The sequence below is a fragment of the Neomonachus schauinslandi genome, chromosome 12 (assembly GCF_002201575.2).
Source record: "Neomonachus schauinslandi chromosome 12, ASM220157v2, whole genome shotgun sequence".
In the NCBI taxonomy this organism is placed as follows: domain Eukaryota; kingdom Metazoa; phylum Chordata; class Mammalia; order Carnivora; family Phocidae; genus Neomonachus; species Neomonachus schauinslandi.
This window is the reverse complement of record NC_058414.1, coordinates 98,142,080-98,157,830: the sequence shown is the minus strand read 5'-3', so window position 1 is coordinate 98,157,830 and position 15,751 is coordinate 98,142,080. Positions and strand designations below refer to the sequence as shown.

The window sequence follows — 15,751 nt, the reverse complement described above, 5'->3', positions numbered from 1 at the left end:
GCCTCCCTTGACTTCCAGCTGCCTCCCTTCTGGACAAGTTCTTTTGATTTGCTTGAGGCCGTGGACTCTTGTCAAGAGAGACCCACATCAAAACTCCACTTTGCCACATCCTCGTTAAGTAACTTTGGTGACTGGCTCTCTCAACTTGTTTCCTCATCCTACCGAGGAGGATAATCATCACAGGTCTTGCTTCACTGGACGGCTGTGCCATTTAGTTGTCACATGTACACGTGGGAATTGTTTGGCACAACGCCCAGAACATAGTAGGTGCGCGTGAATTTCAGCCCTCCTTCCTTTCCCACCTGTCGACTGAGCTAATGCCCCCTTCCCATCTTTCCCCGAGGATGTGGCCTTTTCCTCTGAGGCCCCGTGTGCAGTTCTGCTCATCTGCAGCCTTGCCTGGTGTGTTTCTGCTTCTAGGTCCAGGAATACGTATCCCTCAACCGCTCAACCTCTGCTGCCAAACTTTCCCATCTTTCTTTTTTCATTTCTCAGTCAACTGGCACAGAGATAATGGCTCGGTAGTCAGGAGCACAGACCAAGGGGTCTGCGTGCCTGGGTTCAAGTTCTGGCCCCACCAATTATGAAGTAGGTGGTCTTGGGCAAGATATTGAATCTCTCTGTGCCTCAGTTTTCTCACCTATAAAATGTAGACAGTCTTGTGTGCTCTTGTCTAATCTTGATGATCTCATAGAATTGCCATGAAGGTTCAATAAGTTCATATATCTAAGGTAGGGCGGAGCTCGGCTTGCAGTAAATCCTATATAAGTGCACATTATTGTTATTTTTATTATAGGTCGGGTCTCCTATTCTCCTAATTATCTGCTCCCCCTGCCCCCATCTTTTAAAATGAACACTTTTTACAATTAATGACATTCTGACCACCACTACTTGCTGGACACGGACGTACCTCCTCCTTGGCCCACACATTACCCACCATCTTACTGTTTTCATTCTTGGCTCACAATATAAGTTCTCATAGTAAAAAAAAAATTCTTTCACTGGCTCTACATCAATCACTTAAAAATATATAACCAATCACACTGGTATTTTAATCTAGACGGTGCTGATCTATGGCAAGAAAAGGGCAAGAGTGATGCTCAGACTAACAATCACGCATGGGGGGTGGGTGTTCGCCGCAATTTTCCAATCCTTGTTGGCCTTCTAATTTGCAAATAATATCAGCCGGCTTTTTCAGAGTGAGAGGAAGACAGAACCATGTTGATGTGCTTAGACAAAGTTAAATACTGCTAGTAGGTGGGGGTCTCAAATAAATGAATGAGCAAATTTCACATAGAGAAGCAGGGAGGAGACACTGGTTTTACTTCTGTTTTAGTTTCTATCACACACCAAAGGACGCTGGTCCCATGGCCTTCACCAACATAGAAGACACAACCACCAATCACAATGTGTTTCAAAGGCCAATTACCCCAAAGATGATCTGATGATCTCTTCTGCATCACTGAGAAAACCAACACACCTTCTCTTGTACTGAGGAGGTCTCAGTGACTGAACCCAATGGCAGAAATCGACCCGGTAACTTAAAAATCCAGATTCACATCACCTAACAGAATTCTTACACCAAACATATTCTTACCATACGTTTATACATGAAGCACACAATTCTTACCTATAACTTTTCCTAGAAAGAGCGACTTGGGAGAATTGAACAGTGTGTCAGACGAGCTCGGCAGATGGTAACTCACAGAAGGATAGTGATCAAGCTGCAGGAAGAAAACAAGAGACACTTTTAGAAGAACGTTGCTAACTTGTGCTGGAATCACATCTTCCCAGCGGGATGAGTCCGTCTCAGAACCCTGGGGTCCGGATATCTTCCTTCATCGGTGCGGACTCTCAAATACCAGCCTGAACAAACAGGAAGCCCATCTATTCCTTCTCTGGGCTTATTTGAAAACACTTTGAGCTTGGTAAAGACTCTTTATGAATTGTTCTTCAGCTTATGCAATTTTCTGTGGATAATTTGTCCACATTTTCTGCTGGATTAAGATCCTTGCTCATTTTTAATAGAGTAAAATCTGCTTGATCCGATCTCCAGCATTAACCCCTGAGATAGAAAATGCTGCATCTTTAACAATGAATTTTCTTTAAGATCCGCTTACTGTCCTGTTGTATTTGCCTTTCCATACCATCAGCTCTCAGACCAACATTGATTTTCAGTATGTATATTCAAATATGAATATATATGTAAATATATATTCAAATGCTGAAATTCAAGTTGGGTAAATATACATGGTGGTTTTTTTTTTTTTTTTTGCTTATCAAGAGAGGAGGATGCCCCCACAGGGCAGGGACATTTGAGCCTGGCGGGGACAAAGGCACATTTGCTGTAGCTGGCCTGGTTCCTTCAGAGTGGAGGTGAGTTGGCAGTAAGGGAGGGAAAAATAAGCAGATGGAAAGAGCTGTGGGAGCAATGCACATTACTGATTACATTTCTCAAGTACAAAGTACAAACGCTGGTGTCCCAGAATCAGGGCCTCTCTTGTCTTCTCAGTCCCGATATGGCTTTTTCTGCCTTAGCTGTCTTTTTACAACTGATACAGCCTAGTGGTGTTTCCCTCACTGGGAGCTCCTAGAGTTTTCTGTGCCTCTCTATAGCCACCTGTGAAGAATCGCTTTTGTAGCCTTTCGCTTTTCTGCAGTGAGTTTCCTACCTGCTCAGGTAAGCGGCAGGTGGGGTGCGGGTCAGTGGAAACACTGCGTCCCTTCCCAGCACAGGCATGCAAGCAGGGGCTTGCTCAAGGCGGCAGCACACACCCCAGAAACCGGCCCCACTCCCGGGTCCCTGCTAGTAACCGCCAAGATGGGCGAAGCTGCCGGAAGCTAGGAAGCTAGAAATGGTGCCGGGAAGTGAGCTAATCTCACTGGCCACGTGGAGAACGAGCCTCTTTGAGGAAGGATCATTCATCATTAATGACTATCTGCACCTGACTCCTGAGGCTGCTTACTAGAAACCTAGAGGTTATTGAGAGCCAGGGTTCACAGTCAAAGACTCATCACCTCTCAGGAACGTGGGGAGTTCTGACCTGCAGAACCAGTGCTGTGAAGTTATTGTGCCCGGGTGCTGGTTCAGCACTGTAACGGAGGTCCAAAAAACACTGTGAAAGCAAACACTGGCATGCTCAACTATAATTCTGATTTTAAGTGCAGCATTAACAAAACCCTTATTCTGTCCAGAGAAGCTTAGGTATTTTAAATCTCATGAAGTTGCTGCGCTGGCTGCTGATTAGCTAGCTGCTTTGGCGCCATCTGGTGGCGCATATGGGTAACTGCTGCTGTCCCTCCACTTCTGCGGTCAAGAAAGATAACCATAGAACGCCAACATAATAGGTTACCCTGCACGCTTCACAGCGATGATCTTCCCCTAGATACTTCTTATACCTTCATCTGTCTTGCTAAAGAACTTAAAAATGGATACAAACAATATATGCTCATTATAGAGAAAATAATAGTATAGATTTGCAGAAAATGACCCATGCCTGGTGATAATTATTATTTTTAAAGATTTTATTTACATATTTGAGAGAGAGAGAGAGAGAGAGGGAGAGCGTAGAGGGAGAGTGAGAGGGAGAAGCAGACTGTCTGCTAAGCAGAGAGCCTGACGCGGGGCTCCATCCCAGGACCCCAAGATCCTGACCTGAGCCAAAGGCAGACACTTAACCGGCTGAGCCACCCAGGTGCTTCGATAATTAATTTTTTATCAAGTCAACTTTTTAATGTATATTCTTTTGATTTTTTACAACTGGATGGAACCTAACTGCATACATTGTTTTGCACTTACTTTTCATTACTTAAAGATGTATTATGAAATTCTGTAATTCAATAAATAAAAACTACATCATTTGTCATGAATGACTGGTATTCCATTTTATGAATACATTGTACAAATCTTAAGAACTATCAAATTTCAATGTTTAGACTTTTAGATTTCTTATGTCTTTTGGCCCAGGGCAGTACCAAGCACATAGTAGGTCCTCAGTAAAAATGTGTTGACATATGTCCGTGTAACTGGTAAAGCAGGGCACGCAGAGTGAAATCAGTCCTCGGATGCGGCCTGACCCACCTAGTGGGGTTACCTGCTTTTTCCTGAACTGCTTCTATGGATCCAGACCAGACAGACTTTGCTTTTTGGCAGCCATTTAATATTACTGGTACTGAGCTCACAGGAAAATAAAATTCCTATTTTGTCTCCAGAGCTTACTTTCAGCTTTTCCCATTCCTACATATATGCAGTTGAGAACCCGGACCAAAAGCTAACATTTACATTTATTTACAGTAAGTTTGTTTCCTTTTGTTTCGAGGCAAAAGTTTTTTGAATCTTGATTGTCATTTAGAATATCAGTGATCCTACCTGGCTTTGATTGATCTATAAATGTCACGAACACTCCTAAATCTTAATTCATGCAGGAAGTGAGGTCTGCCCGAGCCACAGGCCCAGAGTGTGATCCCTCCGTGACCGTGCAGCCCGGTGACCAGCCCTCTAGACGTGAGATAAGAGGCCCTGAGCACTTCCCCCGCGGCCCCCGTGTTCCCGAGGCCTTCTGTCTCCCACCACACGCACATGCACACACCACAGCTGCCATGCTCCTGCTTCCCCACCTGCACCCTGGAGGCTGGCTTATTGCTTGGCCAAACCAGAACCCCAGGCTGCCAAATCAGAACCCCTCTGCTCTCTGGAGGGTGGAACCACCACACCTTCTCCAACGACACGTCTGAAAGCCTCCATGTTTGTCCTTCAGGGGGCACGCACCCTCAGCTGAGGCGGGGGAGCTCTATGAACATCGATTGGAGTTTCCTTCTATCCTAGAGTGTCCCGTTATCGCCATGAATTCTTACATCAAATACCTCATGTTTAACCTACTATGTGGTTTCGATCTCTGATTGGACCCAGACAGCTCTCCTAGGAAAGGAGGAAGCGGGCATTGAGCAACTACCGCATGCAAGGCTTGCTAGGCTGTTCCCGTCTTACTTACTAGATATTGGGTAGGTGTTCTCTTCTCTGGTGATGCAAAAAGCATCCGCAGTCAGAAAGAGACTACGTGGCAGAACCGCATTCTAACCCAGCTACATCGGGCCACAAAGACCAAATGGGAAGCAGCCAGCACAGTCTCCAGAAGGAGCCCAGCCATGGCAACCAGGGAAGGGAGAGGCTCAGTGGCATTTTAAATATTTACATTTGAAGGAGACAATGCAGTCAATCAGATAAGGCAAGAAAAGCACAACCTGAGAAGCCTAAGGGCGTCACACCGCATCATTTCCCTTCTATCGCCAGGTGGCCACCTCTTTCCACCTGAGCCCCCTCTTTCCACCTGAGCCCGGGTGCATTTGCCATGGTTAAGTGTACTAATTTCAAGGGAGTTTCTTTGGGGTCCAAGTGAACTATTTTGCTGTACATTTAGCTGGTGGCCATTTCACTGGCAGTTAAGAGGTAATAAGAGATTTGTGTAATGGAGGCCCATTAAAATTAAAGACTGTGACTCCCTGTGCCCTGGGACGACCTTAAGGGAGCACTAATTGGTTCCGCATTTACCACCATACCGACTCAGGCTGTGGTGCGCGTCCTACATGCTGAGTCGAGCGCTTTAATGTTCGTTCAGGTATTATTTCCCAATTTCGGCTCATTTCCATTTTGAAGCCACCATTGGCCTTGGCAGAGCTCGAAGGGATTTCAGCAGCCTTGCTGATGTTTTGGGGGCGACATGGAGGAGGCAGGGAAGGAACAGAGAAGAAAGACCGAGCCCGGTGGATTTGGTTGCACCCCAGGAGGGGCCTGCCCCACCTGAGATGAAGCGACACAAAGTACTCATTGCCCCGAGGGCCTGTGTCTGGGGCTCTGGACAAGGGCCTGGGATGTCACACCTCTTTTCTGAATCCTTTGTTTTGGGTAATACAGGGAATTAGCTCAGACACGCTGAACTCCGAGCAGACCATCTTGATGGATGTTTTTATTCCAAGTTGAAGGCTGACCATGAGGAAAGGCCACAGGAAACAGACATCAGGGGTGAAAACAATGATCAGCTCCTCTCAACCCCGCCCCGTCTCTCCCCCTCCCTCCCCACCTGACATTCCCATGCATGTTTGAAGAGCAGGGGCCTTGCCTTTCTCTCCCACCTTAACCTCATCCTGCCTGGGGGTCCACAGACGGGTCCCCGCAGGCCTCAGGCCGTTCACAGCCAAGAAAGGGAAAGAGCAAGACTCAAGCCCAGCACCAGGGGTTCATTCACTTAAATGTTTTCTGCCTCCTCCTGACTCCAAGTCACTCTGTTCTCGTGAATGGAGAGGACACAGTAAACGTACACGAGGGTAGGAGGCAAAACTGGAGTTTGTGTGGGTCTGTCACCTGCAATGGGGCTGCGGCCTGTCCTTTCCTGTCCCCTGGCTAGATGGTGACTCTGTGAGGATGAGGGCCAAGCCCTACCCACCTCCCTCCCCGGGAGGAGTGGGCTGAGCACGCAGGGAGGGAACACACCAGGAGTCAGAGCCCAGGGAGTAAACTCACCTTTGGACTTGGGGCTGTTTCTTTCCTGCAGCGTTATCTAGTTGACCTCCTGGCCCTTCTATGACCCACACGAAATGGGCCTGTATCATCTGAGGTGCTGAGCACTTACTAAATGAGTCATCACTAGCAGAGCACACGGATGGTCTGCGAGCGCGCGTGTGTGTTTAAGGCACGGGAACCCTCGCTTTTACTTCCACTGGAACTCGGTTCTTCGAGGACAGCTCTATGGATGACTCAGTGACGGGAGCCCCGCCCCCCGCCCCGAACTTCACAGCCATCAGGTTTGGGTGAGTAGGCCTGACTGCGTCCTTGAAGACGGATGGCTGATCTGTGACTCTGAATCTTTATGCTTTGGGACACTCCGCACTGCTCCCAGAGCCTCTGGGAGTGGACGTTGGCCCACTACTCAGTGTAGCCCGGTCCGGGGACCCCACGGTTGAGAACCACAAGCGCCTCATCGTGGGGGCCAGCATGCCTCTTCCCCAGCCCATACTGTCAGGCGATGGAACCATCCCTCCAATTCCAAGAACAACCAGGGATGCAGAAGGTAGGTGGCCCCCTGGGATGCTGATCCGGTCAGAGGTCACACTGCCTTCTACCCGAGTTTGATTTTGGCCTAAACGGCACATAAGCCCCACTTACAGAGATACTTAAAGGGAAGAGAGAGGTCAAGAAACACTCTCCTCTGCAACAGAACCGTGGAATTCGTGAGAAACAGGCAAGCTTTTAGGACTGGTTAGTGATGCATGCCTGCCATGGAGCTGCCTGGGTGTGTTACGCAGCTGCCTCCATGAATGGGCAGTTAACCGAGTAACTCAGTTATCTGCAGAGACCCAAGCCAGGGAGCCTTTGCCTCTTCAGGACAAGATCAGAGGAGAAGGTGGCATCTTCCTAGAGCCAGGAGAGGGAAAAGTAGAGCGTTCTCTGCTCCCTGTTGCGTCTCTGCTCTGACCCTCCTCAACCCCCCTCAGTCCTTTGGACGCACTACGTTGTCTAACCCACGCTTCATTCAGGCTTTGTAGGTGCAGATGCTTCTGTTCTCTTTTCACCAGATACAACGAATGATTTCTTAGTCTGGGAATTAGTATCTGACCACTCACATCTTACTAACCCTCCGCCTCAGCCCCGGGCCCCTACGAGCCGGGCTCAACCACCACCTCCTTAGTCCTTCTCTTGAGTCTGTGTCTGGCTCTGGGATCCTTCTACTCCAAGACAACGCAAAGGAGACCCTGCCTCCCCAGCTAGGAACGATCCAGCTGAATCCGCTGGCCCATTCCTAGAATGGAAAACACCTTGCAAATGGGAGTTGGGGACTCTCTTCAAATATGAGCCAGCTGGCCATGGGGATGCAAAGAGGAGAATAAATGGCTGGTCTTTACTCATTTTCTCTCGTTACTGCTCCACCGTCCCCAACACCTGGTTTGCTAGGGCCTCGTTTCTCTTCTTTGGAGGGTGGGAAGGTGGGAGTCTTGCTCTCCTGTGAAAGTCTCTATGGGGACTCTTCCAGATTTCCAGTGTGAGAGAGGAGGGTGTTCTGCGGGAGGGAGAACAGGGCTGGGAGTCAGGTCCTCACTCTGTCACTCAACAGCGCTGACATTCAACATGTCACAAAGACTCCTTGGACTTCAGTTTCCCCGTTTACACAACAAGGAGGTTGGGCCAGATAATACTTCAGGTTCCTTTGAACAGGTCTCGCTACTCTGGGCCTAACAAGTAGTGTTTTTGCAGAAACACAGGTCCCTGGGGCTTTGAGCAGACCCTTCTGCTAAGACGGGGCTCCCAGGCATCACTATGAGGTGTCCTTCAGCCCATGATTCACAGCAGCTGATCCTAGTGAGGGTGCAGGGCAGGAAGAAGGGCCACCCGGCCTTTATATAAAGCTGGGGCAGGGTTTGCTCATGTTCAGGTCCTAGACCCACACGTCCTAACCAGAGCTGTCTCTGCCATGTGTATGTAAGGTTCTCAGCCAATGTGGCTCCTAATATTCAGCCTTGAGGAAATGCTTATATAAAGGTCAGGTTCGGTTAGGGATTTTTAAGCAGCAAGGCGCCCAGAGACAGCCAGTTCATCTCCACCTCCCCCACACCTGGAGGGGGGGTCCCAGGGAGAGTTAGTGATTTTGCCCAAGTTCACAGACTAGACAAGGTAGCATCAGCCTTGAACCAATATTAATAAACTCACAAGGAAGTTTCTTTTCCAGAAATGCTTAAGGCTTAAGAAATACGGGATTTAAGACACAGATCCTTCCTTGCCGTATGTGTGAGTTATTTCTGTCTCAGAGATGTCAAGAGGTTTTCACTGATGGCTTGATAAGCAATTTTAAAATGAAAGGCATTATAAGTACTTACTGCTGTTGTCCTCACGTCATCGTTACTATGGTGATGTAATCAGCACAATAGATCTGCCTCATGAGGTCCAGTGCAACTGGAATTTTGTGGTATTGATGCAATTAAAAGAATTAGTGAATCCATTAGGTGATTTATGTTTTATATAAAAAATCCCTCAACACTGTAAAAAGGAAAAAAATTAGCTCTCAAATGTTGATCTGCTTCACCTAGCCTAACACTCCACCTACTGGAAAAACACTGAATACTATTTAAATCATAAATTGTTAAAAAAAAAAAAAAAGGAAAATTGATTCTGTATCAATAAATCTGTATCATTTTAATAAATCTCAATGAATGAGAGGAGTAATTCTCCTTTCACAGCTGATATAGCATTTCTTTTTTTTTTTTATTTTTATTCTTATGTTAATCCCCATACATTACATCATTAGTTTTAGATGAAGTGTTCCATGATTCATTGTTTGTGCATAACACCCAGTACTCCATGCAGAATGTGCCCTCCTCAATACCCACCACCAGGCTGACCCATCCTCCCACCCCCCTCCCCTCTAGAACCCTGGATATAGCATTTCTTTAACAGCATTAATTTTCTTTTAAAGATTATTTATATTTGAGAGAGAGCATGAACAGGGGTGGGGGTGGGGGGTAGGCAGGGGGAGGGGCAGAGGGAGAGAGAGAAGCCGACTCCCCGCTGAGGATGTGGGGCTCCATCCCAGGACCCCCGAGATCATGACCTGAGCTGAAGTCAGATGCTCAACCAACTGAGCCACCCAGGTGCCCCTAACAGCTTTGATTTTAAAGACTTTTATAGCAGGAATGACCCAAACCCTATACAGTTTTTTCAAAGAATCTGGTCAGAAAATCTCTAGGACATTCAGGTTTTGACTTGCACATGAGAATTCAAAAGATAAAGGTCAGGTTTAAAAATCCATATCTGAACTAATCTCTAGTAATTACACCTCCACGTTCCTTCTTAGAGATCTAGTATGAGCATAGCTCGTGGTTTTTATACACTTTCGTATCTGAAGTCACCTCAGTAATCATTCAATTGAATCATGACACATAGTGGGTGCTTTAGATAATAATTTACATCATTAGCATCAAGGAAATCATTTCAGACAGCATATTTTCCTGAAGAGCACAAGGCAAAACACATTATGGGAGACTGTAAAAAGACTTTCCAGGAGTAAGGAAAAACAAATAAATGGGTGGTAAAAGGGAGAAAGAAAACAAAGAAATAGAGTAAAAAGCAGAATTAGAAACAGTCGGTTTTGAAAATAGGTATTAACATGTTGCTGAAAGTATATAATGTAATGGCAAACATTTTAATAATTAAGTGAAAAGAATAACAAAACAAGAATGAGAGCGATGATGGGAAACGATGTTGACACGACAAATATGATGGAGGCCGTTTCTATTTTAGTCTAATTAGCCCCATAATCTCAATCTGTCAAGCATGTGTCTTCAGGGGTTGTTTAAATTTGGTTCCTGGTGAATTCTGGGTGAGTCATGTGGGGGAGTGTTAATGAGGCCATCAATAAAAATGATGTATTAGGAAACATCTGTCTAGTGAATTGACCAATAGCGAAACTGTTGGTGGTCTGGTGTGGCTGATGTTATCGGTGTCACGTTGCTTCTCTGCTGAGGTTGGGACTGGTCGGTGTGGAAGTGGATGGCTTCTCTGATTGTCGGGTTCTCAACATGGCACCCTCACTGCCGCTGGTCCAGACACAAGGACTTCATGTGAAGATGAGCACCTCACGGAAGGATGCAATTGATCAGATCTTCAGAAGTGAGCAGGCTGGCAGCAGCAACTGGAGGTGCCTGCCAGTGCGCACTCCTAAGAAGGTTACTCCTGTCCAGCAGTGCACCTGTCCCATAGGCATCCAGGCCATAGGCGACTGGTGATCACAGGGTGACCTGACGCGGAGGGGGCTTCCCCATGGGAAGAGGGAGACCCTGGCATAAGACTCAAGCTACCCCCCTGACCACATCTCTTTCTAGGACTCCTAACACCTACTGCTATGCAAGGACTTCCATGAAATTTTATTGTCCAGCCACTGTGTGAACTGGGCCGGGAGTGAAGCTGAAGATGTGCATAAAGAGATGTGCCCAGGTGGGTTCAAGGGGCTTCTACTCCTGTTTTGGAAATAAGATTGAAAAAACAATTAGGGAATAGAATGAAACAATATATGAAAAATGAGTATAAAGTATTACCCCCAACTCTAAAATGTATGATTCAGAGAATAACCGTCATCACGGTTAAGGACAGAACTTCGCCGAGTGGAGGCACACATGCATCTCTGGGGGTACTGGGGTGACCAGCCTCGTCGGCTCTTAGGGTGCATTCTGGAGAGAAATGATAAATGACAATGGAAAGTAGTAAAGGGATGCTAGATTGTCCAGGGCTTTGAATACGAGGGGGGCAGAGTCTCAATTTGAGCCAAGCATGGCTGGGGTTATTTGTTCTCATTCTGATGTTACATCCCCCTGACTTATTGTTGTTATTTGTAACCACAATTTCTTTATTAGGAGGGAAAATTCAAGGTTTTATGTCTGCTGAGGGCCTGACTGATCTGGGCCTAGAAGTTTGGACCCTGTCTTGGGAAGAGTCTATTTCTTCTTCTTTTTTTTTAAATATTTTATTTATTTATTTCAGAGAGAGAGTGAGTGCGCATGGGCAGGAGGAGGAGCAGAGGGAGAGAGGGAGAGGGAGAGAGAATCCTCAGCAGACTGAGCTGAGCACAGAGCCCGATGCAGGGCTCGATCCCATGACATGGAGGTCATGACCTGAGCCCAAAAGCAAGAGTTGGATGCTTAACTGACTGAGCCACTCAGGTGCCCCGAGTTCTTGTTGCATATAATGGTGCGGAGACCTGGAGACAGGTGAGGAAGGAGGTGGAGAGCAGGGGGAAGGAATCAGAGAGAAAAGAGCCCAGCACCCCATGGGATGAGAGCTGTGAGAAGGCTCTACAGAGGTATGATGTGTAGAAGGCCTGCTGAGGATGCCAGTATCTAATGTGTGGCACTCGGCAGCTTGTTGCTCAAGACTTCATTCAATACGCTGTGTCCTCTGCCTCCTGCCCCAAGACCCGGTAAGGGCTGCTGGTCAGTGACTGCTTTGAGCGGCTGTATGTGTTTGCACACTGCAGAAGGTGCGAGCTGCATTTTGATGGAGGTGTTGTGGCTCAGAGAGAGCAGCCACGGAAGAAAGAGCCTAGAGACAGAGAGGACCCCTGGAAATCCTGGGGTGGGGGTGGACACTGGATTTCTATCAGGGAGGGAAGGTTGCTGGGAATTGTGAATCAAGATGATCTGATTGAAGGCTGGAGATTGAGTTTGACCTGGCGGCCAATGGATGTATCAATCGTGCCCACATAATAAACCCATAAAAACCCTCTGGACACAGAAGCCCAAGCTGCAATTCCCTGTCTGCAGTACTCTTGTGTGGTCACATCAAGGTGCCGGAAGAGTGACGTGTCCTGAGGACAAGGAAGCTTTGTCTTTGGACTCTCCCAAATCTCACCCTCTGTGTCCCTCACTTCGGATGGTCCCAATTTGCATCCTTTTTAATAAAACCATAATCTTTAGTATAGTGCCTTCCCGAGTTCCAAACTGCTGAGACCGAGAAATTAGTGAGTTGTAGCCAGCTGGTCAGAGATGAGGGTGGCCTGGGATCCCTGAACTTGCAGCTGATGGCTGAGGTGAAGGCAGTCTTTTGGGGGACTGTGTTCTTAAGGTGTGAATTTTGGCCTGACTCTGGAAAGTTGGTTCTAGAAGTCTTTGCAGAGGGTGAGCTAACAATAGGCTGAGGATTAAAAAAAATATATGAATAGTGTAGAAGCTATGGTGAAAATGAATAAGATGGGATTTAAATAGACTTACTTAAAAAAAAAAAAGGAGGGATATTCAATAGAATATTCACAGGGCTGAATTTAGGTTCAAAACAAGGGTCCTGGCAGGGAAAAGGTGCCTCACCCAAACGCTGCTGAATCGATGTGTGTTCATGGGGGATCTGTCAAGAAGTGGGCAGGGCCGAAGGGAGCTCAGCAGCTCTGAGGGGTGAGAGAAGTCAGTGTATGGATGTTTTCAAGGTAGAGCCACTCTGATCTTCTGACAGACTCTATGTGGGAGTGAGAGAGTGATATTCCAGCAATATTCCCAGGATTTAAGGCTGAGCAGTGGAAGGATGGAGTAGCCGTTAAGTGACATTGGAGAAGCTACAGATGAGGCAGGTTTGGGGGGGGGAGCGGATAAGGGGTAAGATTGGGAAATATTGAGTTTGAATGTTTATTAGATACCCTGCAGTCCGCGTGGTGTATGAGTCTGGAGTTCTGGGAGAGGTTCGAGTTGAGATAATAATCTGGGATGAAATCACCAAAGGAGTGAATAAAAACAGGAGGGAGAAAAGGACTAAAGGCTGAGCCCAGAAGTGCACCAGCTAAGGGAGGGTAGGAAGGAGAGGAACAAGCAAAGAGACTGAGCGGAAGGGCAAGCCAGGCAGGAGGATATAAGAGCAAGGTAATGTCCTGAAACTCAAGGGATCACTTGTGTCGAATATTGCCCTAAAGTGGAGTAATATGGGAACTGAAAGTTAGATTTAGTAGTGAGGAGGTCACTGATGACTTGATGAGAGTAGTTTTGGGAAGTGGGCAAAAGCATGACTGAGAATCGGTGTAAGAGAAAATGAAGAGGAAAATATTCACAGTACATGCATATAGCCATGGAATTGTATACCAAACCTGTAAAAAACTCTTAAAACTCAGTAATCAGAAGGCAAATATTTTAATAAAAAAGGGGGCAAAGGATTTGAACAGGTGCTTCACAAAAGATTTGTCAATGGTCAATAAGCTCAGGAGAAGTTTCTCAACATCACTCCTCAGAAGGGAAATGAAAATTACAACTAAGACTAGATAGCACCATGCACCCACTTCAGCGGCTGTAATGAGAAAGACTGACACTATCAAGTGCTGGTGGGTATGTGGAGCAACTGGAACTCTCTGGCTTTGCTGGAGGTAACAGAAAACAGAAAACAAGTTAAACATATACTAACCAGAGAGCCCATCAATTCTATCCCCAGATATTTACTCAGGAGAAATGAAAAAAAAAAAAAAAGTCCTGTGTGTGTGTGTGTGTGTGTATGCAAATGTTCATAACAGGTTTGTTCATAATATTCCCAAACTGGAAATGATCCACCATTTTCATCAAAAAGTGAATGAATAAACACATGGTGGTCTATCCATGAATGTAATACTTCCCAGCAATGAAAATACAACTATAGATACAAGAAGAATGGATCTCAGAACCATTATGCAGAGTGAAAGGAGCCAGACATAAAAGATTATATACTCTATGATTCCATTCATATAAAATTATAGAACAGGTAAAAATGAACGTGGGGTTTTAGGTTTATTTATTTATTTGAGAGAGAGAGAGAGAGAGAGAGAGAGAGCAAGCGAGCCAGTGGGAGGAGCAGAATCTCAAGCAGACTCCCTGCTGAGCACAGAGCCCAATGGAGGGCTCAATCTCATGACCCATGAGATCATGACCTGAGCTGAAACCAAGAGTCGGATGCTCAACTGACTGAGCCGCCCAGGTGCCCCTGAACATGTGGTTTTATACACATGGAAATAGAAATTTGATGAGTGGTTGCTTGGGGCGGTTGTTGGAGGGGATTGACAAGAAAGGGGTTGAGGGAACCTTCTGGGGTGTTAGAAATGTCCTCTATTTGGACTGTGGTCTTGGTTACCTGGGTGTGCACATTTGTCAAAACTCCCCAATCGGTATACTGCAAGTGTGCACATTGCATTGCATGGAATTGACATTTCAATAAAGGTGACTGGGAAAAAGAAATAAGAGAGAGAGAGTGTGAGAGAATGGGAGAAGGACCCAAAACAGTGAGCATAGCTAACTATCTCCAGGAGTTTTATTGCCAAGAAAGACAAAGAAATGGGGAGAGTGGGGTCAGGAGAGAACTTTGTTTTAAGAGAGAGAAATACGCATGTTTGTTTGCTTATGGGAACGAGCCAGTGGAGAAGGAAGACAGAAGTGTCTTACCCAGGCCCTTGAGTAGGCAAGGTGGCTTTCGTGGAAACATGGAGATACCGGCTTTCAACAGAACTCTCAGGCCAACTTAATTTTCCTCTGTGTTCTTTTCTGAATGTTCTACAATAAATATACTTAATTTTATGATTAGAAAAACATAATAAATGGTTTTTCAATCAAGAATAGAATGTTTCCCGTATCTGGTGATGTCAGGCAGGGACGGGTGGTGATTCCAGGTTGGGTCACAGGTTGGACTCAATATCCTGTAAGGATCATTTTGATTCTAAAATCATCCTAACCAAACATTACCACTCAAGTTTGTAATTTACATTATAGTATCTAAGGAAGAACTTGAAGAGGATTGTGACAATGATCTTTGTTCTCGTGTCTAGGGAAGGAGATATGGAAGGGTATGATCACACTCAGATATGGGGAACCTGAGGCACCAGGAGCTTTGGGTCTAATCAAGTCCATGGGGTCCGTCACAACTATTCGATTTAATACGCATTACCATGTGCAAGATATCATGCTCTGTGCTGCTAGAAAGAGAATTTCCTGACTCCCTGCAAGGCTAAGACTCCCTTTCAATCGAGCTAATTCTGTGTTTGTTATTTTTAAAAGAAATGAAATGGTGTTTTCTATCACTGTCATTCTCCTGACCTAGGGAGCTAATGGTTTTCCTAAGTAAATGGCATTCATCGAGCAATGATTCTTTGCCAGGTGATGTTTTAAAATACTGAGAGAAAATTTAAATGCTGTATGTTTAATCAGACTAAAGTGAAGGGCTTTACGGTTCTAAACCTACGTAATGAAACAGCATTTTCTTCTTTATTGGCTGGTCTTC

The 15,751-nt window shown here is 46.0% G+C and overlaps 1 protein-coding gene across 1 annotated transcript in view; it reads right to left on the bottom strand.

Moving 5' to 3' along the window:
- Window positions 1-15,751, bottom strand: part of CNTNAP2 (contactin associated protein 2) — a 1,342,199-nt gene that overhangs the window by 111,508 nt on the left and 1,214,940 nt on the right. The window contains exon 21 of the mRNA XM_044920022.1: window positions 1,631-1,724. Coding sequence (XP_044775957.1) covers window positions 1,631-1,724 — 94 coding nt within the window. The remainder of the gene's footprint in view (window positions 1-1,630; window positions 1,725-15,751) is intronic.